The 21,040-nt window shown below is 32.7% G+C and overlaps 1 protein-coding gene across 1 annotated transcript; it reads right to left on the bottom strand.

The window, feature by feature from the left end:
• Positions 1-6,223: 6,223 nt before the first annotated feature.
• Positions 6,224-19,392, bottom strand: LOC111705784 (centrosomal protein of 83 kDa). Its single transcript, XM_023478450.1, has 18 exons — positions 19,235-19,392; positions 18,863-18,931; positions 17,084-17,151; positions 16,221-16,290; positions 15,244-15,337; positions 14,740-14,813; positions 14,085-14,178; positions 12,251-12,326; positions 11,636-11,698; positions 10,547-10,642; positions 9,910-10,114; positions 9,346-9,532; positions 8,815-9,041; positions 8,433-8,501; positions 8,286-8,372; positions 7,485-7,595; positions 6,367-6,462; positions 6,224-6,259 (listed from the first exon to the last, which is right to left on the bottom strand). The coding sequence occupies exons 1-18, from the start codon at positions 19,385-19,387 to the stop codon at positions 6,224-6,226; spliced, it is 1,875 nt and encodes a 624-aa protein (XP_023334218.1). The 5' UTR covers positions 19,388-19,392.
• Between the last annotated feature and the right edge of the window lie 1,648 nt (positions 19,393-21,040).

Consider the following 21,040-nt stretch of genomic DNA (forward strand, 5'->3'; position numbering starts at 1 on the left):
ACCATTCTTGTCTAAATTGGGTTAACAAGATTTTGAAGATACCATTTTGGAAATCATTTAACTTGGTAAAACAATATTTGACAATCTGGGATTTTTTTAGGAATCTAACTGTAGACGTGTGTACTGTGTACTGTGTATATCTCCAGGGTGTAGTTTACTTTATTGCGTCTGGACTTTTTATCAAGGTAAACTAAAATAAATATCAGGTGGAAAACTTTTCCAAAATTTTCTTCAGTTTTCAGGGATTTCCCAAAAAATGGAATAAATAATCATTCCAGTAATTAAAATAGAATCCACATTCCTACATTTCAAAGGTTTTGTTGAATTTCATAAAAATAACGATTGTTATATAAAAGGAACGGTTCGTAGACGTACTTGCTAGTGACCTTTTATTTATAGAGCGGGTAGTCTGTTTAAACATAGGACCCCGTATACCTTAACTAATCAAGAATAAGGTCCTAGTTGTTCTTAAGGTTTTTGTGGTTTCTATATCTATGATTTTCGTGTTCATTCAAAAAAAAACATTTTAAGAAAGAAAACGACAATATCTTCCACAATATTTCTTAGATAAAGGTTAAAGGTTAAAGGTTAAAGGTTAAAGGTTAAAGGTTAAAGGTTAAAGATTAAAGGTTAAAGGTTAAAGGTTAAAGGTTAAAGGTTAAAGGTTAAAGGTTAAAGGTTAAATGTTAAAGGTTAAAGGTTAAAGGTTAAAGGTTAAAGGTTAAAGGTTAAAGGTCAACGATTAAAGGTTAAAGGTTAAAGGTGAAAGGTTAAAGGTTAAAGGTTAAAGGTTAAAGGTTAAAGGTTAAAGGTTAAAGGTTGTATCTTCCTAGAATCAGCCATCACACTATATCTTCCAAGAATCAGTTATCACACTATATCAAAGGTTAAAGGTTAAAGGTTAAAGGTTAAAGGTTAAAGGTTGTATCTTCCTAGAATCAGCCATCACACTATATCTTCCAAGAATCAGTTATCACACTATATCTTCCTAGAAGCAGCCATCACACTATGTATCTTCCTAAAATCAGCCATCACACTATATCTTCCTAGAATCAGCCATCACACTATATCTTCCTAGAATCAGCCATCACACTATATCTTCCTAGAATCAGCCATCAACCTATATACCTTCCTAGAATCAGCCATCACACTATGTATCTTCCTAGAATCAGCCATCACACTATATCATACTAGAAGGGCTGATTCGTTAGGTGTATTATTCCATTTTGCCCTATATATAGTCTCGATGTGTACTGTACAGCTTGCTCTAGCACATAGATTCAGCCTCCTTATAAACAGTCTCATCAATTTTTAAGACAGGACTGACTTTGAAGTGTCGCAACGCCCTAAGCTTTGATTTTACCGCTCTAACTCACTTAGGCTTTTCTGTAGCCCTTTACATGTACATTTTAGCAATGTAAAGCACTTCTTGTTAGATTTGGTTTTTTAGAAGTAATTGGCAAAATTCTCAACGATTTTTGCTTGAGAGCGTGAGACCATTAAATCGCAGTGCTAGCTGCTTAAAATTTGGCACGGTACTTGAAATGAACCTTAGTTTACAGTCCTGTGAGATTACGGCGACAGAACCTTTAAGAAAACATTAGAATTTAAAATGCTTTAAGAAATATTGCGTCAGACTAATTCAATTTCAAGTTTGAGAATTTGTTAATAAAGTTTTCTCAACTAGCAGCCTCTAAAGGTTTTAAACAAGGTCTTAAAGGACTTGGTTATGAATACTACCTGGAGGCCTAGGAGCAATCGGCATTTATCACTGGCAAAAAACATCCAAAACAGATTGAAATAAATCTTACTACTCCGCCAGGCTACAGGGTTACCCACAAATGATGAGACTTTAGAGATGATCGCACGAAAATTATACTGCAGTTTCCTTATGATTCCTTCCAACTTTAAACCTGTTTCTTTTTTGGCTAAATCATATGAAAACCTCATTAAAAGACTGTATTCCAGGCAGAAGGTTTAATTTAACCTTTGGAACTTCATAATTTAATAGTTTCAGGTCGTCATTACAGTCTCATTCATTGTGGGTAACCCTGTTTATTTCTTGATTAATCATTACCAATGACATTTTTAATTTCATAAATAAAAACGTGCCTAATTGGTAACAAAGTACTGAATCGGATACGAAAACGTGCAAAATTAATAAAAAAAAAACTTAACCAAAACCTGTTAACGTGCGGAAAAGTGCATAAAACTTGTTCACATTGAGTCTTATTCTAAAATGAGTGATAATGCTTTTAGAAGACCTGTAAAAGCCTAAGAAACTCCTTTTTATATGTTTATATCGAGTATTTCTATTTGTACAAATTCTTATAAAAGAGCCAATTTCTTTCCTAACTATTATTCTTGATTCGATTCACTTTATCCAATCCACAATTTATATTGACTTCTAAATTCCTATTTGAACATTCTAAATCTTAGAAAAGTAAAATATTGAAAATGTTCAATCTATACTCTGTTAAAGAAAACCATTTCGAAAATAAGACTAAAGGTATTTTTTATATTAATCTTACAAGGATGTAAGAGAAAGAGTACTGTCCCGTCTAAACGTAAAATCAGCATGTCTACAGTATACATACAAGCTCAGCTCGAAAATCTTATATGGTGGATATTAAGATCAATGCTTGATCTTCTATATTTGTTAATCCTCAGATTAATTCAATCTTTTTTTGATATCTAGGAAAGTGTCTAAAATTCAACCAATCAGAGTGTCGTTTGCAGAAACCGAAAATCCAATCAAAGCCAGGAAATCTTGCGCGCATTCAATGAGTAGGTCGGAACTCAACAGGGATATCAAAAAGAGATTAAGCAGATAATCTAAAGTGTCCATAGTAGATATCGAGATTAAGCAAACGGGATTCAACACAAGAGTGTCCAGCTTTGGTCTGGCCGCCCAAAATTCGGTTTGGTGCTTGAAGTAAACTATCACAGAATGATTTTGCTAAAACCGGAATTAGAAATTACAGTTTTAAATGATATAATTTTATTGTCTTTATTGACAAACTAATTCAGGTCAAAAGATGTTGTCAAATTCTGGACTGCCTGAAATTATACATTTGATGTTTTTAAAGCAATATTCACTCCGAACCTAGATGTACACGCTCTAACGCAAAAATCGAGCATGTTGTTTTACTCCTACTCCTTTTAAACTTACAATTGTAAAATGCAAATAGATTGTTAAGTAAAAACAGAAAAAAAAGAATATAAAATTTCACTGATTTCACAAAAAGATTAGCACTTTAGTCTTATGCATTATCACTTTTATTTATAGTTTTTCAGACAGCTGTACTGAAAGTGTACGCATTCTGTGTTGCAATCTATTGTACTTGACAACTTTTTTGGTAAAATGTATATTCATTGGGTTACAAAAAAGTATATATATGTGACTAGGTTGCGACTCCTTAAAATTGAGGCTGTAGTGTCTAAATATTTGATGAATAACTTTTATGGTTGTTTATGGATATCAGTGTATTCCAACGAAGAGGACAGAGAATGGGAAAACATGGCTGCATGTTGAAGTTGAAATTTTTATTTTGGTACACCCATCATGGCACAAAGATCCAGACTGTCATCCATCTTCGAGACTGGGTGTAGTGTTGCAACTTGGCCTTTGTTTTGACCTTAGTAATTCTTTGATACTGTTTTGCTTGAGAACTTTCAAACATTAGATCACTGTAATGGGCGAACACAGCTTTGAAAAGTATTGATTAATCTTTTATACCCTTTTTAAATTTTCTAAACAGTCCCTTTAAGTTTGTTGCCTGGCAAGCTGTTTAACATTGTGCTTAAAGGTTTTATTTCCTAGATTTAGGTCAACATCAGAACTCAGGTTTTATAATATAAATACAGGGAGACACACAAATAATGTTTATTATATAAATACAAAATAATGTTTATTATATAAATACAAGGAGACACACAAATAATGTTTATTATATAAATACAGGGAGACACACAAATAATGTTTATTATATAAATACAGAGAGACACACAAATAATGTTTACTATATAAATACAGGGAGACACACAAATAATGTTTACTATATAAATACAGGGAGACGCACAAATAATGTTTATTATATAAATACAGGGAGACACACAAATAATGTTTATTATATAAATACAGGGAGATACACAAATAATGTTTATTATATAAATACAGGGAGACACACAAATAATGTTTATTATATAAATACAGGCAGACACACAGATAATGTTTACTATACAAATACAGGGAGACACACAAAAAAAGTAACTTTAATGACTACATAACAATTCCTTTTGAATTTTGTCTTCTGCCTTTTATATTACAGTGTGGACCACTTTTTTTAACGTAAAAATGTAAATAAAGTTTTAATTCTTACCACTGATATATTTCTAAAAATGTTAAGGACACTTAAAAAAAAAAATTTAATTGAAAAATTCTCAGCGTAATTTCTTAGCTTAAAAAAGGCGAATTCCACAGTTTTCAGGTGTTTAATATATACAAAATGATTTAGCTACTGAAGAAACTAGTTTACAGCGGCAGTGAACCGGCCATGAACGTCAGAAAAAAAAATATTTTAAACCTTACGATATTCTCTGAAGTCTCATTCTGTGTGGGTAACCCTGTATATAATATATATACAGCACATAAACCCAATAGTTATTTTATTGAAGCATGCTTTATACCATTACCAACCCTACCCTACATATTTAATCATTTAAATTTATGTACTGAAGTGAGACCCGTAAAGATGTGTACAGTACTACATAACCTCATTTCATTTAAAAACTTGATTTTTAGCAACTAGCAAAACTACAAAATTACACATGATATTCCCTTAATGTCGATTTCCTTTCTCCAGAGTATTATGAGTCTCACTGTATGCCCTGTAGCCTATAAGCCTCCAGTTCTCAATGTTGTTTTATTTGAAGTAACTTTGTTCGCTCTTGAACACTTTAGCCATTAAGTTTGTGTCAAACTTTGTCAGAAAAAGTTGGATCGGAGAGCAGAGGATAGAAACTTTAGAAGAGAGAGAGGGATTAGGACTGGGCGTCGTTATCAGAGAACGAACGATTAATTGATGAACGAACTGAATTTTCCGTTTACAATGACATCGTTTTGAAAATCTATGACCTAAGTCACGACCGTTCTTCAAGAAACTGAAACGATAGTAAACTAACGACCGTGGAAAGAAGTATTTTTTTGGATGGAAAAACTTTATTTTCTTCTTATTTAAAGATCAATATTTTAATATACGTTATAAATATAAGGTTACTTATCCCAATTCTTATTAAACGTCTTTAACAATCAACTTAAAAATCATGATTACAATTAGGAACACAACATTTTGGAAGCGAGCATTTTAGAAAATAGGAAACGTGAAACGTGAAAGCCCCATGTTAGAAAACGTTGAACGAACAATCCAAATGAATGTCCTCGTCAGCAAAGGTGGAACGAATCGTTTTATGGCTCAAGACCAGCCCTAGATAGGATGAGAAGAGGCTGAATTAATTATTAGAAAAACACTTAGATGCAGGGTTCAGGATAGTAACTATACATATATCTACTCCAGGCTTCAGGTTTGGTGGATATAATATATTCAAGGTTTGGTGGATATCATATATTCAAGGTTTGGTGAATATCATATATTCAAGGTTTGGTGAATATCATATATTTAAGGTTTGGTGAATATAATATAATCGAGGTTTGGTGAATATAATATATTCAAGGTTTGGTGAATATCATATATTTAAGGTTTGGTGAATATGATATATTCAAGGTTGGTGAATATCATATATTCAAGGTTTGGTGGATATAATATATTCAAGGTTTGGTTAATATCATATATTTAAGGTTTGGTGAATATCATATATTTAAGGTTTGGTGAATATCATATATTCAAGGTTTGGTGAATATCATATATTCAAGGTTTGGTGAATATCATATATTTAAGGTTTGGTGAATATCATATATTTAAGCTTTGGTGAATATCATATATTTAAGCTTTGGTGAAAATAATATAATCAAGGTTTGGTGAATATCATATATTTAAGGTTTGGTGAATATCATATATTTAAGGTTTGGTGAATATACTATGAATATAATACAGTAAGACCCACAAAACTATAGAATATGAAGATTACTACTAGTACTGTATATTCAAGTTATGAATTTAGATAGTTCAATAAACAATTATTGTGCAGGTTAAACAGGCCCAGTTCACTTAATCAGTTGAAACTCAATATACTGGTTAAACTGATTTATAAAAAAATCAAATAAAAATGACATTACTTAAATATCGTCTTCCTTTTTCCCAGTTTTTAGACCGTACTGTAGGTTTGATGATATAAAAAGTGTGTAACCTGTAAAGATTGTATTCTCAGCTGATCTAAACTGTCCAAGGAAGCGTTTAAATTTTCTATTTCCATTTCTCCTTCTCTCTTCTGTGTTTCTACATCCTGAACAAGGAAAATATAGAGTTTAATCTATATTTATATTTTTGTTGTCGGATAGCAGCAAGATTCTCAATAATGAACAGTAATACAACAGGATAACCCACAAATCGAAATCGATAATGCAGAGAAACTCTTTATTTCCTAAAAAATGAAATGGATAATAACATATAAATTATTACAAAGTTTTATAATTTTATAATGAAAAGATTCTTACGATCTAATAATTGATAAGAAGGTTAAACTGTCGCGGAGTCCTAAGACGTTTTTATATATTAAAACTTCTGAAAAGAATGACAATTAATTGTTAACGAAAGTCACTAATTCTTTATATGAAAATATTCTGTTCACAATAATAAAAGTGTTTAGACTCCGTTACCGGAGAACAAAGAAAATGGGGCTAAAAATTATTTGGTTTGGTGTCTCCGAGAGGGGATTTTAAGTTAAAGACGACATAGGGGGGGGGGTCTTGTAGTTAATGGTTGACAATTTTGCTTGTTTGTTGGTTCGTTAGTTTATTTCTTTGTATTCAATAAACGTCAAAAAAGACGATTTTCGGGGAAACTCAGCTGGAAGATTTCCGGCTGCAGTCGAAATTAAAAAAATGTGATCTGTAAAATTGTTGCCTTTATGTTTTTTTAAATCCCTCTGTTCAAACAGAAAGAAATATTACGTCTTGAAAATCAAAGTAAATCTTGAATTCTCTGTACAGAAACATCTGATCAATATAAAACTAAAAAACCATTTTTTTAAAATGTTATTAAAATATTTCGATCCTGTCATCAACACTTTTTTTATCGCAAATGCTTCCTTCGCTATATTTCTAAAAGTATCGACTGTAAACGTACGTAATTCTAAGTTAGTTTCCATTATAAAAAAATGACATGTCATTTTCACAAATTAGCAAGTGCGGATAAAATACGTCAACACTCCGTCATCCTTGATCAGACAAAGGTTTAAAAGGTATCGTTGTGAATCGAAGGTTACTTAGAAATATGCCTACAGTCCCTTTAATATTGATAGCTTACCTGAAGGTTCTGAATAAGATTACTAAACTGTTTCTGTTTCTGTTTAATCTCCTTTAGTTCAGATTTAACCTGATGATATTTCTCCGGACTGACATATCCTCTCATACACTCCTATATCATGCAACAATAGGCTTAGTTATACAATTCTTAGCTCTCAGGGCGCTTCGTGCCCATCGTCTTGTTACGGTTGCTTTACCTTCTACTCAGTATAAGATTCTTTTTATCGTTATCAAACCGTAGAACACAAAAATTTAGCAGGTTAGCAGGAGAAAAAAAAGGTTTTCTTGAATGATATCTTTAAATTCTGACCACACCCATCCCTCTGGAGAGGGGAGGAAGGCCAACCACATCAATCTCTAGTATTGATAATATTGAAAGGACGAGGATTTCGATGTGGTTCGGACGAGAAAATGATGAGAATGTGGTTCGGACTAGAGATTGATGTGGTTGGCCTTCCTCCCCTCCTCTGGATCATGTGAGGTTCCACAAAAAAATTGGACCCTATCGTTTTAACCTTATTGTCGTTTAATGAATCCAAGCAAAGGCAAAAATATCCAGGAAACTAATTTTTTGTTACAATTTATTGTTTCTTCAGAAATCAATTGAAATATGCGTAATTGGAATTTTGTACTTTTACACCAAAAACATATTTTTCCTTTAAAAACATTTCCCCTTCAAACATTTTTTTAGTGCTTTGTAAAACAACGCATATTGGCCGTGTTTTTTTTCTCACCCTGTAGATTTTCAAACACATTCAATAACATAAAAATACATAAAATGCAAAAATTTATTGATTTTTACCTTTCTTAATGTTGACTCCTCCTTCTCTGCGGTCGCAAGTTTTAATTTATTCCTCAGCTTATGGATCAGCTTCTTGTATTTAGCTATCTATAAAAAGGAGGATTGAAATATTAACTAGGTTTTTTTTTTATTTTTTTTTTTTTTTACCTTTTCAGAGAGATTTTTTTCTTTCCCCTCAATTTGATTCAAAATTTCTCTGTTCTGCTTTTCAAATTTCTATTAAAATATTAAATATATGGATAATATTATGATAGGAGGTAGGTAGATAGATAGATAGTTAGATAGAAAGATAGATAGATAGATAGATAAATAGATAGACAGATAGATAGATAGATAGATAGATAAATAGATAGATAGATAGATAGATAGATAGATAGATAGATAGATAGATAGATAGATAGATAGATAGATAGATAGATAAATAGATAGATAGATAGATAGATAGATTGATAGATAGATAGATAGATAGATAGATAGATAGATAGATAGATAGATAGATGGGCAATGAATATGATTTGTAATTTCAAACCTTTATCACAGTATTGAGTTCATTTTCTCTTTTCTCCGCTGTTTCTATTATTTCTTCTCTGTCTTTTAATATGTTTTCCACGTCCATTTTAAAATGGAGATTTCCCTTGCGCAGTGCCGCGTTTTCTCGTGATAGTCTTTGCATGTCGTCTTCTATGTTTAGTAGAAAGTCTTCTTTTTCTCGTTTCAAGTGTGTATTTTCATTTTCCAGCTGCTTCATGGTAAATTCTAGGTTAAATATTAAGAAAAGGAAGATATTAGATGCATATATATAATATATATTTATATATATATTTGAAATTTGCCGAGATTCAAAATTAATTGAAAATGTTCAAATGTTTAATATCTCAGTCAGTTTTAAAGAAACAAAGAAGGTAGACCACATTTTGGAAAGATCATTAGATGTTCAATCTTTTTTTGATGCAAATTTATCAATTATCGGAAATCAAAGAATATATTCAAGTCGTCTCTTAATTCCCATGTTTATTGGGAAACCCTGTAGTTGAATCAATCAAACACAATGTTATGTTACCTAATGATTGAAGCTTAGCAGTAAGTTCTCCAAGCCTGACTTGATACTCTTGTTCTGTGTGTCCCATCTCCCTCCTGGAGCTAATGTATCCCTGCTCCAACCCGGTCAACTCAACCTTGTGCTCTCTGTGGATATCATCGTACCGGGATTTCAACTCAGTGTATTTAAACTCCAATTCAACTTTTTCCTAAACATTAATATTATTCTTTAAAGGCTTTGTATGCATCAGTTTAAGGGACCCTCCATGTAAGGATGGCAATGCCCGATTCACAACGGTACCCTAAAAAAGTTTGTCGGTTCAAGTAGGAATTTATAGATTTCAATGTTTATCATTTTAAAGTGGCTTCCGCATTTCTTCTGCAGAAAATGTTAAGGATTGATCAGAATTTAAACAATTTTAACCTTAAAAAAACGACAATATCTTCCACATTAATGTTCAGATAAAGGGCTAAAGGTAAACGTTGTGTATCTGGTATTGCCATCTTTACATGGAGGGTCACTGTACAGTCCCTTTAAACTTCACAGTATTAATGGACAGACTTTCATCATTTTTGAACATCTTACTTTGTTAGCATTTTCCTTCTCTCTCCTGACAGATGCCAACTGTTTAGCTGTCTCCATCTCCATTTCTGACAGCTGAAGATGTGATGACTGCTTTATCTGGTCAGCAGCACGATGAGCAGCTTCCATTTTGCTGCGTAGATCAGCAGACAGCTGTTCGAGTTGCTCTATTCGACGCTCCTTCCTCTCTACTTCATCTGTGCTGCTCCTATTTATTGTTAAGCATGATAAAAAGTTGATTTTTTATCAAAATACACTTGGGTTTTTTTCAGTTTTCACTTGCTCCTGGGGTTTTAATTCAATGCATTTTGGAATTATATGGAAATTATACAAACATATAAAATTCAAATATATTTTTCATTTCATTCCTAATTTTTGAAAATCGGAATTTAGATATCGTCTTTTCAAATCAGCTGATTATAACATGATTATCTGAAGATCGAATTAGGTCCATGGTCCTTGAATATTTTTTTCTTACGGGAAAACTAAATGATTTGACCCCCAAAAAATAAATTAGTTAACAGAAGCATGGAATCATTTATGCAAGAAAAAGATTAAATCAATTCCGTAGAGTCGTCTTATTCTTTTTTGGATACCCCTGTTTAAAAATACAAAATTAAACAAAATCTATTTTTTCTACCTAAGTTGACCCTCTAAGCTGTCCTTTTCTGATTGCAGTTTGACCAGCTTAGATTTCAGGACTCCTTCAGATTTGAGGGCTGCGGACTCATTCAAACTAGATACAGAGTTTTTAAATTCTAAAGTTATATTTGGACTTTTGGTCACAAGTTCATAGAGAACTGTTGTGATTTGTTTATGGAACTGTTAATAGGATTAGTAAGTTAAAAGAACACATTGAAGATACAATAGAATGTGACACTTAATGTCCTTTTAAAACTTTTTTGACATTTCTCGGAAATTTCTTGACGGGTTGGCGATTATATTAATACAATGAAGTCGATTTTTATTGATAATACTTTGTTCCCTAACAAGCATTTTTCAAATTAAAAGTTTACAAGTAAACAAACAGAAACTGTTAATCGACTTATTCTCTTTCTTTACATGTTTCGGTGTATCTGCTGTAATTGAAAGATTGGGAGATATAGGGTTACACAGTACCCACAAAGGATGAGACTTCAGAGACGACTGTGCGGAATCTAAACAGTCTGTTTTTCTTCTTTGCAAAATCGTTAATTAAGCCATTTAAGGACAATAGTCCAGACAGAAGACATAAATTAACCTTGGAAATATCATATTTTAAGAGTTTCAAGTCGTCTTTACAATCTCATCCTTTTTGGGTGTCCCTGTATAGAAATTAAAAAAGAAAGTCGTTTTCATCTACTGCAGCATTATTTGAAATTTCTGCTAAGTTTTCAGTCCTCTCCTCTAGTTTCTAATCTTTTCTTCAAGTTTTTTGTTATATTCACCATTTTCAATTATTTTCTTTAGTTGCAATCATTTATCTATTTTTCAATTATTTCCTTAAGTTTCAATCATTTTCGTTAATTTTCAATTATTTCTTCTAGTATTACTGTTATATTCTCAATTTCTTTAATTTAAAGTTAATCAATAATTCATATTTTTGTCCGTTTTTATCTTTAAAACAGTTGGGAATAAGAAAACTACATTAAATAAATTCTTTATTTGATGTTGTTTTAAACAATGTACTTTTTACTATTAGCTTGAAAGTAAACCTTATAAGTTATATGGGTCTACACTGCGCAAATACCTGAGTTGGCTGATCGATTTTTGTAATTCTGACTCAAGGTGCTCAATACTTCCAAGCATAGTTCTAAATATGAATATTATTATATCATCTAATGATAAGTAATGACCTGAATCCAAAGGTTGTGTTTGGACTTTTCTGCTTGATTTAGTTTTTAAGTTGTATTAAGGGATCTGGCAAAGATAGAAAAAGTGTTCGAGAAATTAAAGAAAAAAAAAAAATTACGTACAGTCGTCTTTAATTCTCACACTTTCTTGGTTCAACATTTAGAAACGAATTTTTTAATTATAAGCTTCATGATTTGTATTTTTTGTAATATTATTTTGTCGCATGCAAAAGATTGAATTATATACAGTCGTCGTCATATATATATATATATCAATACAATGAAGACGACTTTCGAATTTAATATTTGAATTACACCAATCTTTAAAAGAGCACTTGCCTCCACATTAACATGGAAAAAAATAAGCTGTCAATTAACAGTTTTTTTTGTTTACTTGGAAATTTCTTATTCGAAAAAAGCTTGATAGGAATCAAAACTTGAATGGAAAAGTCGTCCTCATTGTATTGATATAAACGAAACTACATAAAATTATCAAGTATTATTTCTTGCACCTGTTTTGTTTGTTTAAATCATGAATACGTTTCTCAAGTTCCTCTTTCTCTTCCTCCAGTTTTAGTGGCACTCGGACTACAAGTATTGATCAAATAGATTCTAGTTCAATAGATGGCAACGTAAAATTTTACATTTGTGACGTCGTGTATAATTGGTCCATTTCTCCGTTGCCACCTATTGTACTTGATAATCTATTTGGTATTGATTATAAATATTAGAAATGCGATTGCAAAATATGAATTATGTCTGATAAAATGTTAAAAAGTGGTGTTTTTTTTCGTACTAGCCTAAGCAATAAAGTCGCCTTAAAATCTAATTATTCAAGAGATGAAGAAATTGGGTATTTGCCACAAACTCGAATTTTCTATTCCCTATTTCAAACTTAGATTATTTGATCAATCAGAATTTATAGTTTGAAATATCTAAGGTCATATGATATTTGGTTGCATCAGATGTAATGATTAGAAAGTCAAAGTTTGTGTCAAAGACTTGAATCCTTTACACAAAGCAAACGGTTAAAAGAATGGGAACTTGAAAGACGACATTATTATATATAAGAAAACTAGGGGAAAAAAGACGACAAATAAAAGACGACATTGCTGCAAAAATTTAAGCTACACATTCCGTGAAAGAAAGGAAGAGAGAAACAATTGTAAATGTGACCAAGAAAGAAATGTAAGAATAGTAATGCATGGTAATGCTCGGTGTCTGCCTTATAGAAACAGAGCATTAGGGGTAATGCTCGGTTTCTGCCTTATAGAAACAGAGAATTAGGGAGTAATGCTCAGTTTCTGCCTTATAGAGCATTAGGGGTAATGCTCGGTTTCTGCCTTATAGAAACAGAGCATTAGGGGGTGATGCTCGGCTTTAGTAACCGAGCATTAGGCCTAATGCTCGTTTTATGCCTTATAGAAACCGAGCATTATGGGTAAAGGTCGGCCATTATGACCATTTCGTAGGAGAGCCCCAACTTTTCATTGGAGACCTCCAGATCATCATTGGAGACCCNTTGAAACCCCAGATTTTCGTGCCGACCCCTAGATTTTCAAAGGAGACTCAAATAAACTCATTGGAGACCCCAGACTTTCTTTGAGACCCACAGATTTTCTTTGGAGACCACTAAATTTTCGTTAGAGACCCCCTGATTTTGCTGGGCCCCATATGTTCGTTGGAAACCCTTTCTGTTCGTTGGAAACCCCTGATGTTCGTTGGAGACTCCAAAATTATAATTGGAGACCCCAGATTTTCGATGGAGACCCCCAGATTTTCATTGGAGATCCCCAAGACTTTCATTGGAGACCTCCAAAGAAAATATGTCGGTCTCCAAGAAAATCTGTGGTCTCCAATGAATTTATTTGGGTCTCCAATGATAATCTGGGGGTCTCCAATAAAATATTGAGACTCTTCATCGAAATGGTCGTAATAACCGACCAATACCTCTAATGCTGGGTTTCTGCCTTATAGAAACCGAGAATTACTCCCTAATACTCGGTTTTAAGGCGAGAAAGTTATAGAGTTCCCAATTGTACAAAGAAAGTAGAACACATTAGACGTTCAATCCTTTTTTGATGCACTTTATGTCAATTATCAATTTTCAGAAATCAAAGACGATATTCAAGTCGTCTTTCAATTCCCCTTTTTATGGGACACCCTGTGTGATAGAGTTTAACCCAGAGAACTGTGGTCGTGAATTATGAAGACAATATACAAGACAATCCCTATAGTTTCGCCGCTACGTGCCACCCTAAACTAAGCTTTCTGTCCCCTGATTTGCATTTAACTGATCGAATAAATAATGGTATTTAGTGGAGAGTATTGTATACTAATACTTACTTAATTGTTTTTTCTCTTTCTCTAGTGATGCTAGTTTGGTTTCTAAAGAAAATACAAGTTCTTTCATAGAACTGTCAACTTCTGCTAAACCAACCTAAAATACAGGGTGTAGTGTAAAAAAAACATTTGACTAAAGAATCTACAGGGTGTTCAATTTTTCAAACTTTATTTAATGAATCAAGAACAGACAAAATATCTATAAAGATTAAATTTATAGAATTTAAAAAAGATATTTTTTTCAGTCAACATTTTTTTAAATCCCCACCAGCCATAAACCTTCAAACGGGTTTGTGAGTTGCCACAAAAAATGTTGGCCGTGTTGGTTTAGCCGTTTATTGGATACAAACAGAAAGACAAGCCAAATTTAGATATAAGGTTCTCAACCAAGGATGAAACTTACTTTGACGATCTTAAAATCTTTTTATCTCTGAACAATTTAAAGAATGTGGTATAATTTCTTGAAAGTACCCTTGGACTTTGATTGATCTTCAAAATATAAAAAGAATGAGGCAAGTTTAAGTCTGTTTAGAACCAAGATTTAAAAAAACTAGTTTCGTCCATGTTCATCGTCATTAGTCTCATCCTTAGTGATTAATCCTGCATCCGCCATTTTAAATATACATCAGACATATATTATCAAAAGTATTAGTTTAACCTGATATGAATGCTTCAGATGAGAGTTTTCTTGAATTAGTTCATTTATTCTAGATTCTTGGTTCTCCAGATCTTCTGAACATCAAAATATATAATTTATTTTTGATCAAAATTTATCAACTGTGATCATTTTTATGTTTAACTCTTAGTATAACGATATATTTGCATTCATATAAGTTGTAAACCTGCTGAGTAGAGGAGATATGATTGCTATTTACTACAAAAAGTCTAAAAACGCTATTTTGTTGTATTGTCGCCGTAAGGGCGTGCTCTGGAACAGAAAATTGTTATTTTGAAAATGGATATATATTCTCTACATGTGCGTAATAATAATAATAGTCATTTCGATCAGTAAAAGAAGAAGAAGAAGAAGAAGAAGAAGAAGAAGAAGAAGAAGAAGAAGAAGAAGAAGAAAAAGAAGAAGAAGAAGAAGAAGAAGAAGAAGAAGAAGAAGAAAAAAAAGAAGGAAAAGAAGGAGAAGAAGAAGAAGAAGAAGAAGATTAACCTGTAACTGATTTCCATCTCTCCCTCCAGGATGTTTCCACTTCTTCTTTAATTCGCTCCGTCCATGCTGTCTTTATCCCTACACCAGAAGGACCCTAAAGTAAAACCATAAAGTTTAAATTATCTAGAATTAAATCCATGTAAACTTCACGTAAAATTAAACAATGACGTTTCATGCCAGCAGTGCTGCTGTATTGATATTCAAAATTTCATGGAAATAAGTCGGGAAAACAAACCCTGACAACAAACCATGAACACAAACCATGAAAACAAACCCTGAACACAAACCATGAAAACAAACCATGAAAAACAAACCATGAACACAAACCCTGAGAACAAACCATGAAAACAAACCATAAACACAAACCATGAAAACAAACCATGAAAACAAGCCCTGAAAACAAACCATGAACACAAACCATGAAAACGAACCCTGAAAACAAACCATGAACATAAACCATGAACACAAACCATGAACACAAACCATGAAAACAAACCATGAAAACAAACCATCAACACAAACCATCAACACAAACCATGAAAACAAACCATGAAAACAAACCATGAACACAAGCCCTGAAAACAAACCATGAACACAAACCCTGAAAACAAACCATGAACACAAGCCCTGAAAACAAACCATGAACACAAACTATGAACACAAACCATGAACACAAATTATGAACACAAACAATGAAAACAAACCATGAACACAAACCCTAGAAACAACCCCTAGAAACGAACCCTAGAAACGAACCCTAGAAACAAACCCTAGAAACGAACCCTAGAAACGAACCCTAGAAAGAAACCCTAGAAACGAACCCTAGAAACGAACCCTAGAAACAAACCCTTGAACCGACCCCTGAAGAAGAAAAAACGAACCTGCTCTTTGAAAAGAATGATTTNACCTACTGTGTTCCAATCTGGTGTATAAGTCTACTGACCCTAGAAACTACCCCTGAAGAAGAAAAAACGAACCTGCTCTTTGAAAAGAATGATTTGAGTTCTGAGTTCCGTAGTTTCTTGAGCTGCTTTCTCCGATACCACCCTGATAAACAAATAGGTATCTAAATTAAGAATATTATATTTAAATCCTGCTTTGTTTTAAAATTGGACAGGTTTGTTGACCTATAAGAATCTAAGATATGTGTTCTCTATTGCCTGTTTGAATTTTTGAAAATTTTATTGGACAAAACAGTTTATTAAAACGATTTAAACAATATGTTTTTTTCTTGTCCTTTTGTGCTAAAATCTTATAAATATGGATTATAGAACCTCTTATAAGTAAAACAAAAACTTTATCATTAAAAACCAATACCAAAAAAAACATATGATTCCCTAAAAGACTAACATAGTTTTTTTTTTTTTTTAAGAGCATTTGATAAGTCCGTAAAGTGAACTTGAATTTGTCCAGGCGCGCTATAATTTTACACATCATCTTTCCGTTAATCCTAGTTTTTATACAGTAGATTAATAATGTGGAAATCAAATTAATTACATTATATTTTCATTTTAATTGGGTCTAGAGATGTATAAGATGTGTGTCCAAATAATTGGCGCTCATGCTCTATACATAAAAGATCAAAAATTCAAAACAATATGCAGCACCTGTCCCCACATCCTCCCCTCCCCGCTTCCGCCTCCCCACTCCCCGCCCCCCCTCTTACGCTACGACGCCCCCTGTGAGGGTTAGAGTTTTGAAATTCCCCGCCAAAAAATGGGCGGGAAAATCATCTGTTTTTATCTACCAAACAAGGTCTTAGTATCCAATGATCAATATCCTGAACCTCTCCACTAACCTTTATACCCCCTGAGCAATAAGCTCCCCCCCCCCCTTATACCTGATCTGATCTCTGAGTTCTATATTCTCCTCCTGAACTGATCCTAACTCTGATTCCAAAACTTTAACCTAGATTTTAGATTGAAGTAAAAAATGTAATTATGGGTAATTATAATTCTTTAGCTCTTTAGTTCTCTAGTTCTCTAGTTCTCTAGTTCTCTAGTTCTTTAGTTCTCTAGTTCTCTAGTTCTCTAGTTCTCTAGTTCTCTAGTTCTCTAGTTCTCTAGTTCTTTAGTTCTCTAGTCTCTAGTTCTCTAGTTCTCTAGTTCTTTAGTTCTCTAGTTCTTTAGTTCTCTAGTTCTCTAGTTCTCTAGTTCTCTAGTTCTCTAGTTCTCTAGTTCTCTAGTTCTCTAGTTCTCTAGTTCTCTAGTTCTCGAGTTCTCAAGTTCTCCAGTTTTCCAGTTCTCTAGTTCTCTAGTTGTCTAGTTCTCTCATTCTCTAGTTCTCTAGTTTTCTAGTTCTCAATCTCTAGTTCTCAATCTCTAGTTCTCTAGTTCTCTAGTTCTCTAGTTCTCTAGTTCTCTAGTTCTCTAGTTCTCTAGTTCTCTAGTTGTCTCATTCTCTAGTTATGTCGTTGTTAAGTTCTCTAGTTATTTTGTTCTCTAGTTATTTAGTTCTCTAGTTCTCTAGCTCTTTAGTTCTCTAGTTCTCTAGTCCTTAAGTTTTCTAGTTCTCTAATTCTCTAGTTTTCTAGTTCTCTAGTTCTCTAGTTCTCTAGTTCTCTAGTTCTCTAGTTCTTCAGTTCTTGAGTTCTCTAGTTCTCTAGTTCTCTAGTTCTCTCATTCTCTAGTTCTGATGTTGTTAAGTTCTCTAGTTATTTTGATCTCTAGTTATTTAGTTCTCTAGTTCTCTAACTCTCTAGTTTTCTAGTTCTCTAGTTCTCTAATTCTCTAGTTCTCTAGTTCTCTAGTTCTCTAGTTTTCTAGTTCTCTAGTTCTCTAGCTCTTTAGTTTTCTAGTTCTCTAATTCTCTAGTTTTCTAGTTCTCTAGTTCTCTAGTTCTCTACTTTTCTAGTTCTCTAGTGGAATACTATATAAACCTACTATATTTCAACCTGGTGTTTAAACCTACTGTGTTCCAACCTGGTGTATAACCCTACCATGTGTTCCAACTTGGTGTATACAATGTGTTCCAACTTGGTCTCATTCTCTAGTTCTGTCGTTGTTAAGTTCTCTAAACCTTTTGTGTTTCAACCTGTTGTATAAGTCTACTGTGTTCCAACCTGGTGTATAAATCTACTGTGCTCCAACCTGTTATATAAACCTACTGTGTTCCAATCTGGTGTATAAGTCTACTGTGTTCCAACCTGGTGTTTAAACCTACTGTGTTCCAATCTGGTGTATAAGCTTGCTGTGTTCCAACCTGGTGTATAAACCTACTGTGTTCCAACCTGATGTTAAACCTACTGTGTTCCAACCTGGTGTAAAAACCTACTGTGTTCCAACCTGGTGTATAAACCTATTGTGCTCCAACCTGGAGTATAAACCTACTGTGTTCCAACCTGGAGTATAAACCTACTGTGTTCCAACCTAGTGTAAAAACCTACTGTGTTTCAACCTGGTGTATAAACCTACTGTGTTCCAACCTGGTGTATAAACCTACTGTGTTCCAACCTGGAGTATAAACCTACTGTGTTCCAACCTGGAGTATAAACCTACTGTGTTCCAACCTGGTGTAAAAACCTACTGTGTTTCAACCTGGTGTATAAACCTACTGTGCTCCAACCTGGTGTTTAAACCTAATTTGTTCCAACCTGGATTAAAACCTACTGTGTTCCAACCTGGTGTATAAGCTTGCTGTGTTCCAGTTTAAGTTTTGAATAGTTCTCTCTATGGTTCTCGGCTCTTTCCTAAAATAAATCCTTTAATTTTTTTTGAATAATTTAATACGTGAATAAAAACAATTGGTTAAACAAAATTTTGTAGTAAAAATCTGTTTGCTTGCTGCCTTTATTTAATATTTTAAATCGACAATGCTTGCTTGTATTTTACGACTAAAACGTAAACAATTTAGCGCTTTTGGAAGATAATTACCATTTAAAACAAATAAATAATATGAATTTTTTATGAAAAAAATTTAAACCATTTTTTTTCACGCCGCTTCACTGTTACGAATCTGTTTGAAGCTGGATATAAATTGTATATTTGTAAACCTGAACATCACAAAGTAGATCTTGCAATTCTTGATCCTTCTCCAGCAGGTTTAGGACTCCAGATAGTTCTACTTCTCCGAGTCTACCAGGGAGTAGGATATCTGAGTCTGGGAGTCCCCCAGACTGATCTTGGAGTCCTACTCCACTATACATCTTAAAAGTCTAAAAATTAGTATCTGGAGATATAATAATTTTCTAAAAAGTAAAGAAAACTTAAGTTTGCAGATATTTTTATTGAATAAAATTCTGTTTTTGAAATCTTTTAATTATGAAATGTCGGATCGAAGCATTTAAAAATGCGCTTTGCGGCAAAATATTTTGATTGAAAAGCTTAAAAAGTTTAAAATTTTTCAAATTCCAATGATTATCATGATTTGATACCAATCAAGGGTAAACAGCGTGGGAGTAACTTTAAATATGAATAGTCTGGGCAACGCCGAGCACTCAAGTAAGTCTATCATAAAATGTCAAATAAATCTGTAAAATGTCAATTAAATCTGTAAAATGTCAAATAAATCTGTAAAATGTCAAATAAATCTGTAAAATGTCCATAACGTGGTAAACAGCGGGAGCTATGTGTGCTGATCCCCCCTTCATGGAAAGGAATTATATATAAATCTTTGCCACAAACTCTGATTTTTAAATTTTAATATCTTTGAAATCCAATGTCACGTCATAGACTCTGATATTTCAAATTTTGAATTCTGTTAGATTAAATAATCTTAAGTTTAAAATAACAAAAGATTACACCTTCAGGTTGCAAAGAAATAGGGATTTGAAAATTTGAGTTTTGGTTCCTCTGGAGAAAAAATATTTCAGTCTAGCTACGAATAAGCGGTTTATTTTCTATAGAGATCTAATCATCTATAGGTCAATAAAAGTAAATGTAAAATAAAGTTTAGTTTAGTTCTCATTAAAATATCATTTAAGATTTCTCAAAAATACAAAATGAAAAATAATTTATGACGATCGTGTGATCATTAGGATTTTTCAATGATCGTAATCTAAAAGAACTATTGGGGTGTCCTGTAACAAATAGAGATGGTACAAAGATAAAAGATACATAGTTTAACATTAATGAGAAGATTTAGAATAGTTTCACACTGCCTTTAAAGGGACTTATGACGTAATTGCACGTGTTCCTTCATGGTTAAAGAATTGCGTTGTCAGGATACCAAACTGTTTAAACCTTTAATCCTTAATCTGACAATTTCCTCTTTGGTGCATAAAGGAATTGAGTCTTTGCCACCAACTCTAATTTTCTAATCCCTATATATCTTTTCAATCCAATGTCGTAGACCTTTCAAACCATTAATTCTGTTAGATCAAATAATTAATCCATGTTTGAGATATCAAAGGTTTACGCCATGTGGTTGCAAAGATATATAGAAATGGAGAAAACTTGAAATTGTGGCAAAGACTCGACTCCTTTGCAAATCCTCTCAAATAGAACCCCCAATTTCAAAATTATCTAGTTTCAGACAAATATATCATTTTATTTTTACTGAGACAATGAGTTTATGGGTACACTGCTATAATTTCTCTTTATTTAACATTGAGAATTAAAACTTGGGATACTTAAAACAAAACAGGAGTTTTTGATTGATAATAAATATATCTTACAAGGTTTATTAATCAGTAGGTTTTTATGGTATTTTTGTCATCCTTTTCAACATCAATGCAGGTCTACTTACTTATTTGAATATTAAATTTACGGAGAGTAGGTTTTAAATGAAGGAACTGAGTTTTTGTCACAAACTCAAATAGTCTAATCCCTATATCTTTACAATCTGATTATGTAAACCT

The sequence above is a fragment of the Eurytemora carolleeae genome, unplaced genomic scaffold (assembly GCF_000591075.1).
Source record: "Eurytemora carolleeae unplaced genomic scaffold, Eaff_2.0 scaffold616, whole genome shotgun sequence".
Taxonomy (NCBI): Eukaryota; Metazoa; Arthropoda; class Copepoda; order Calanoida; family Temoridae; genus Eurytemora; species Eurytemora carolleeae.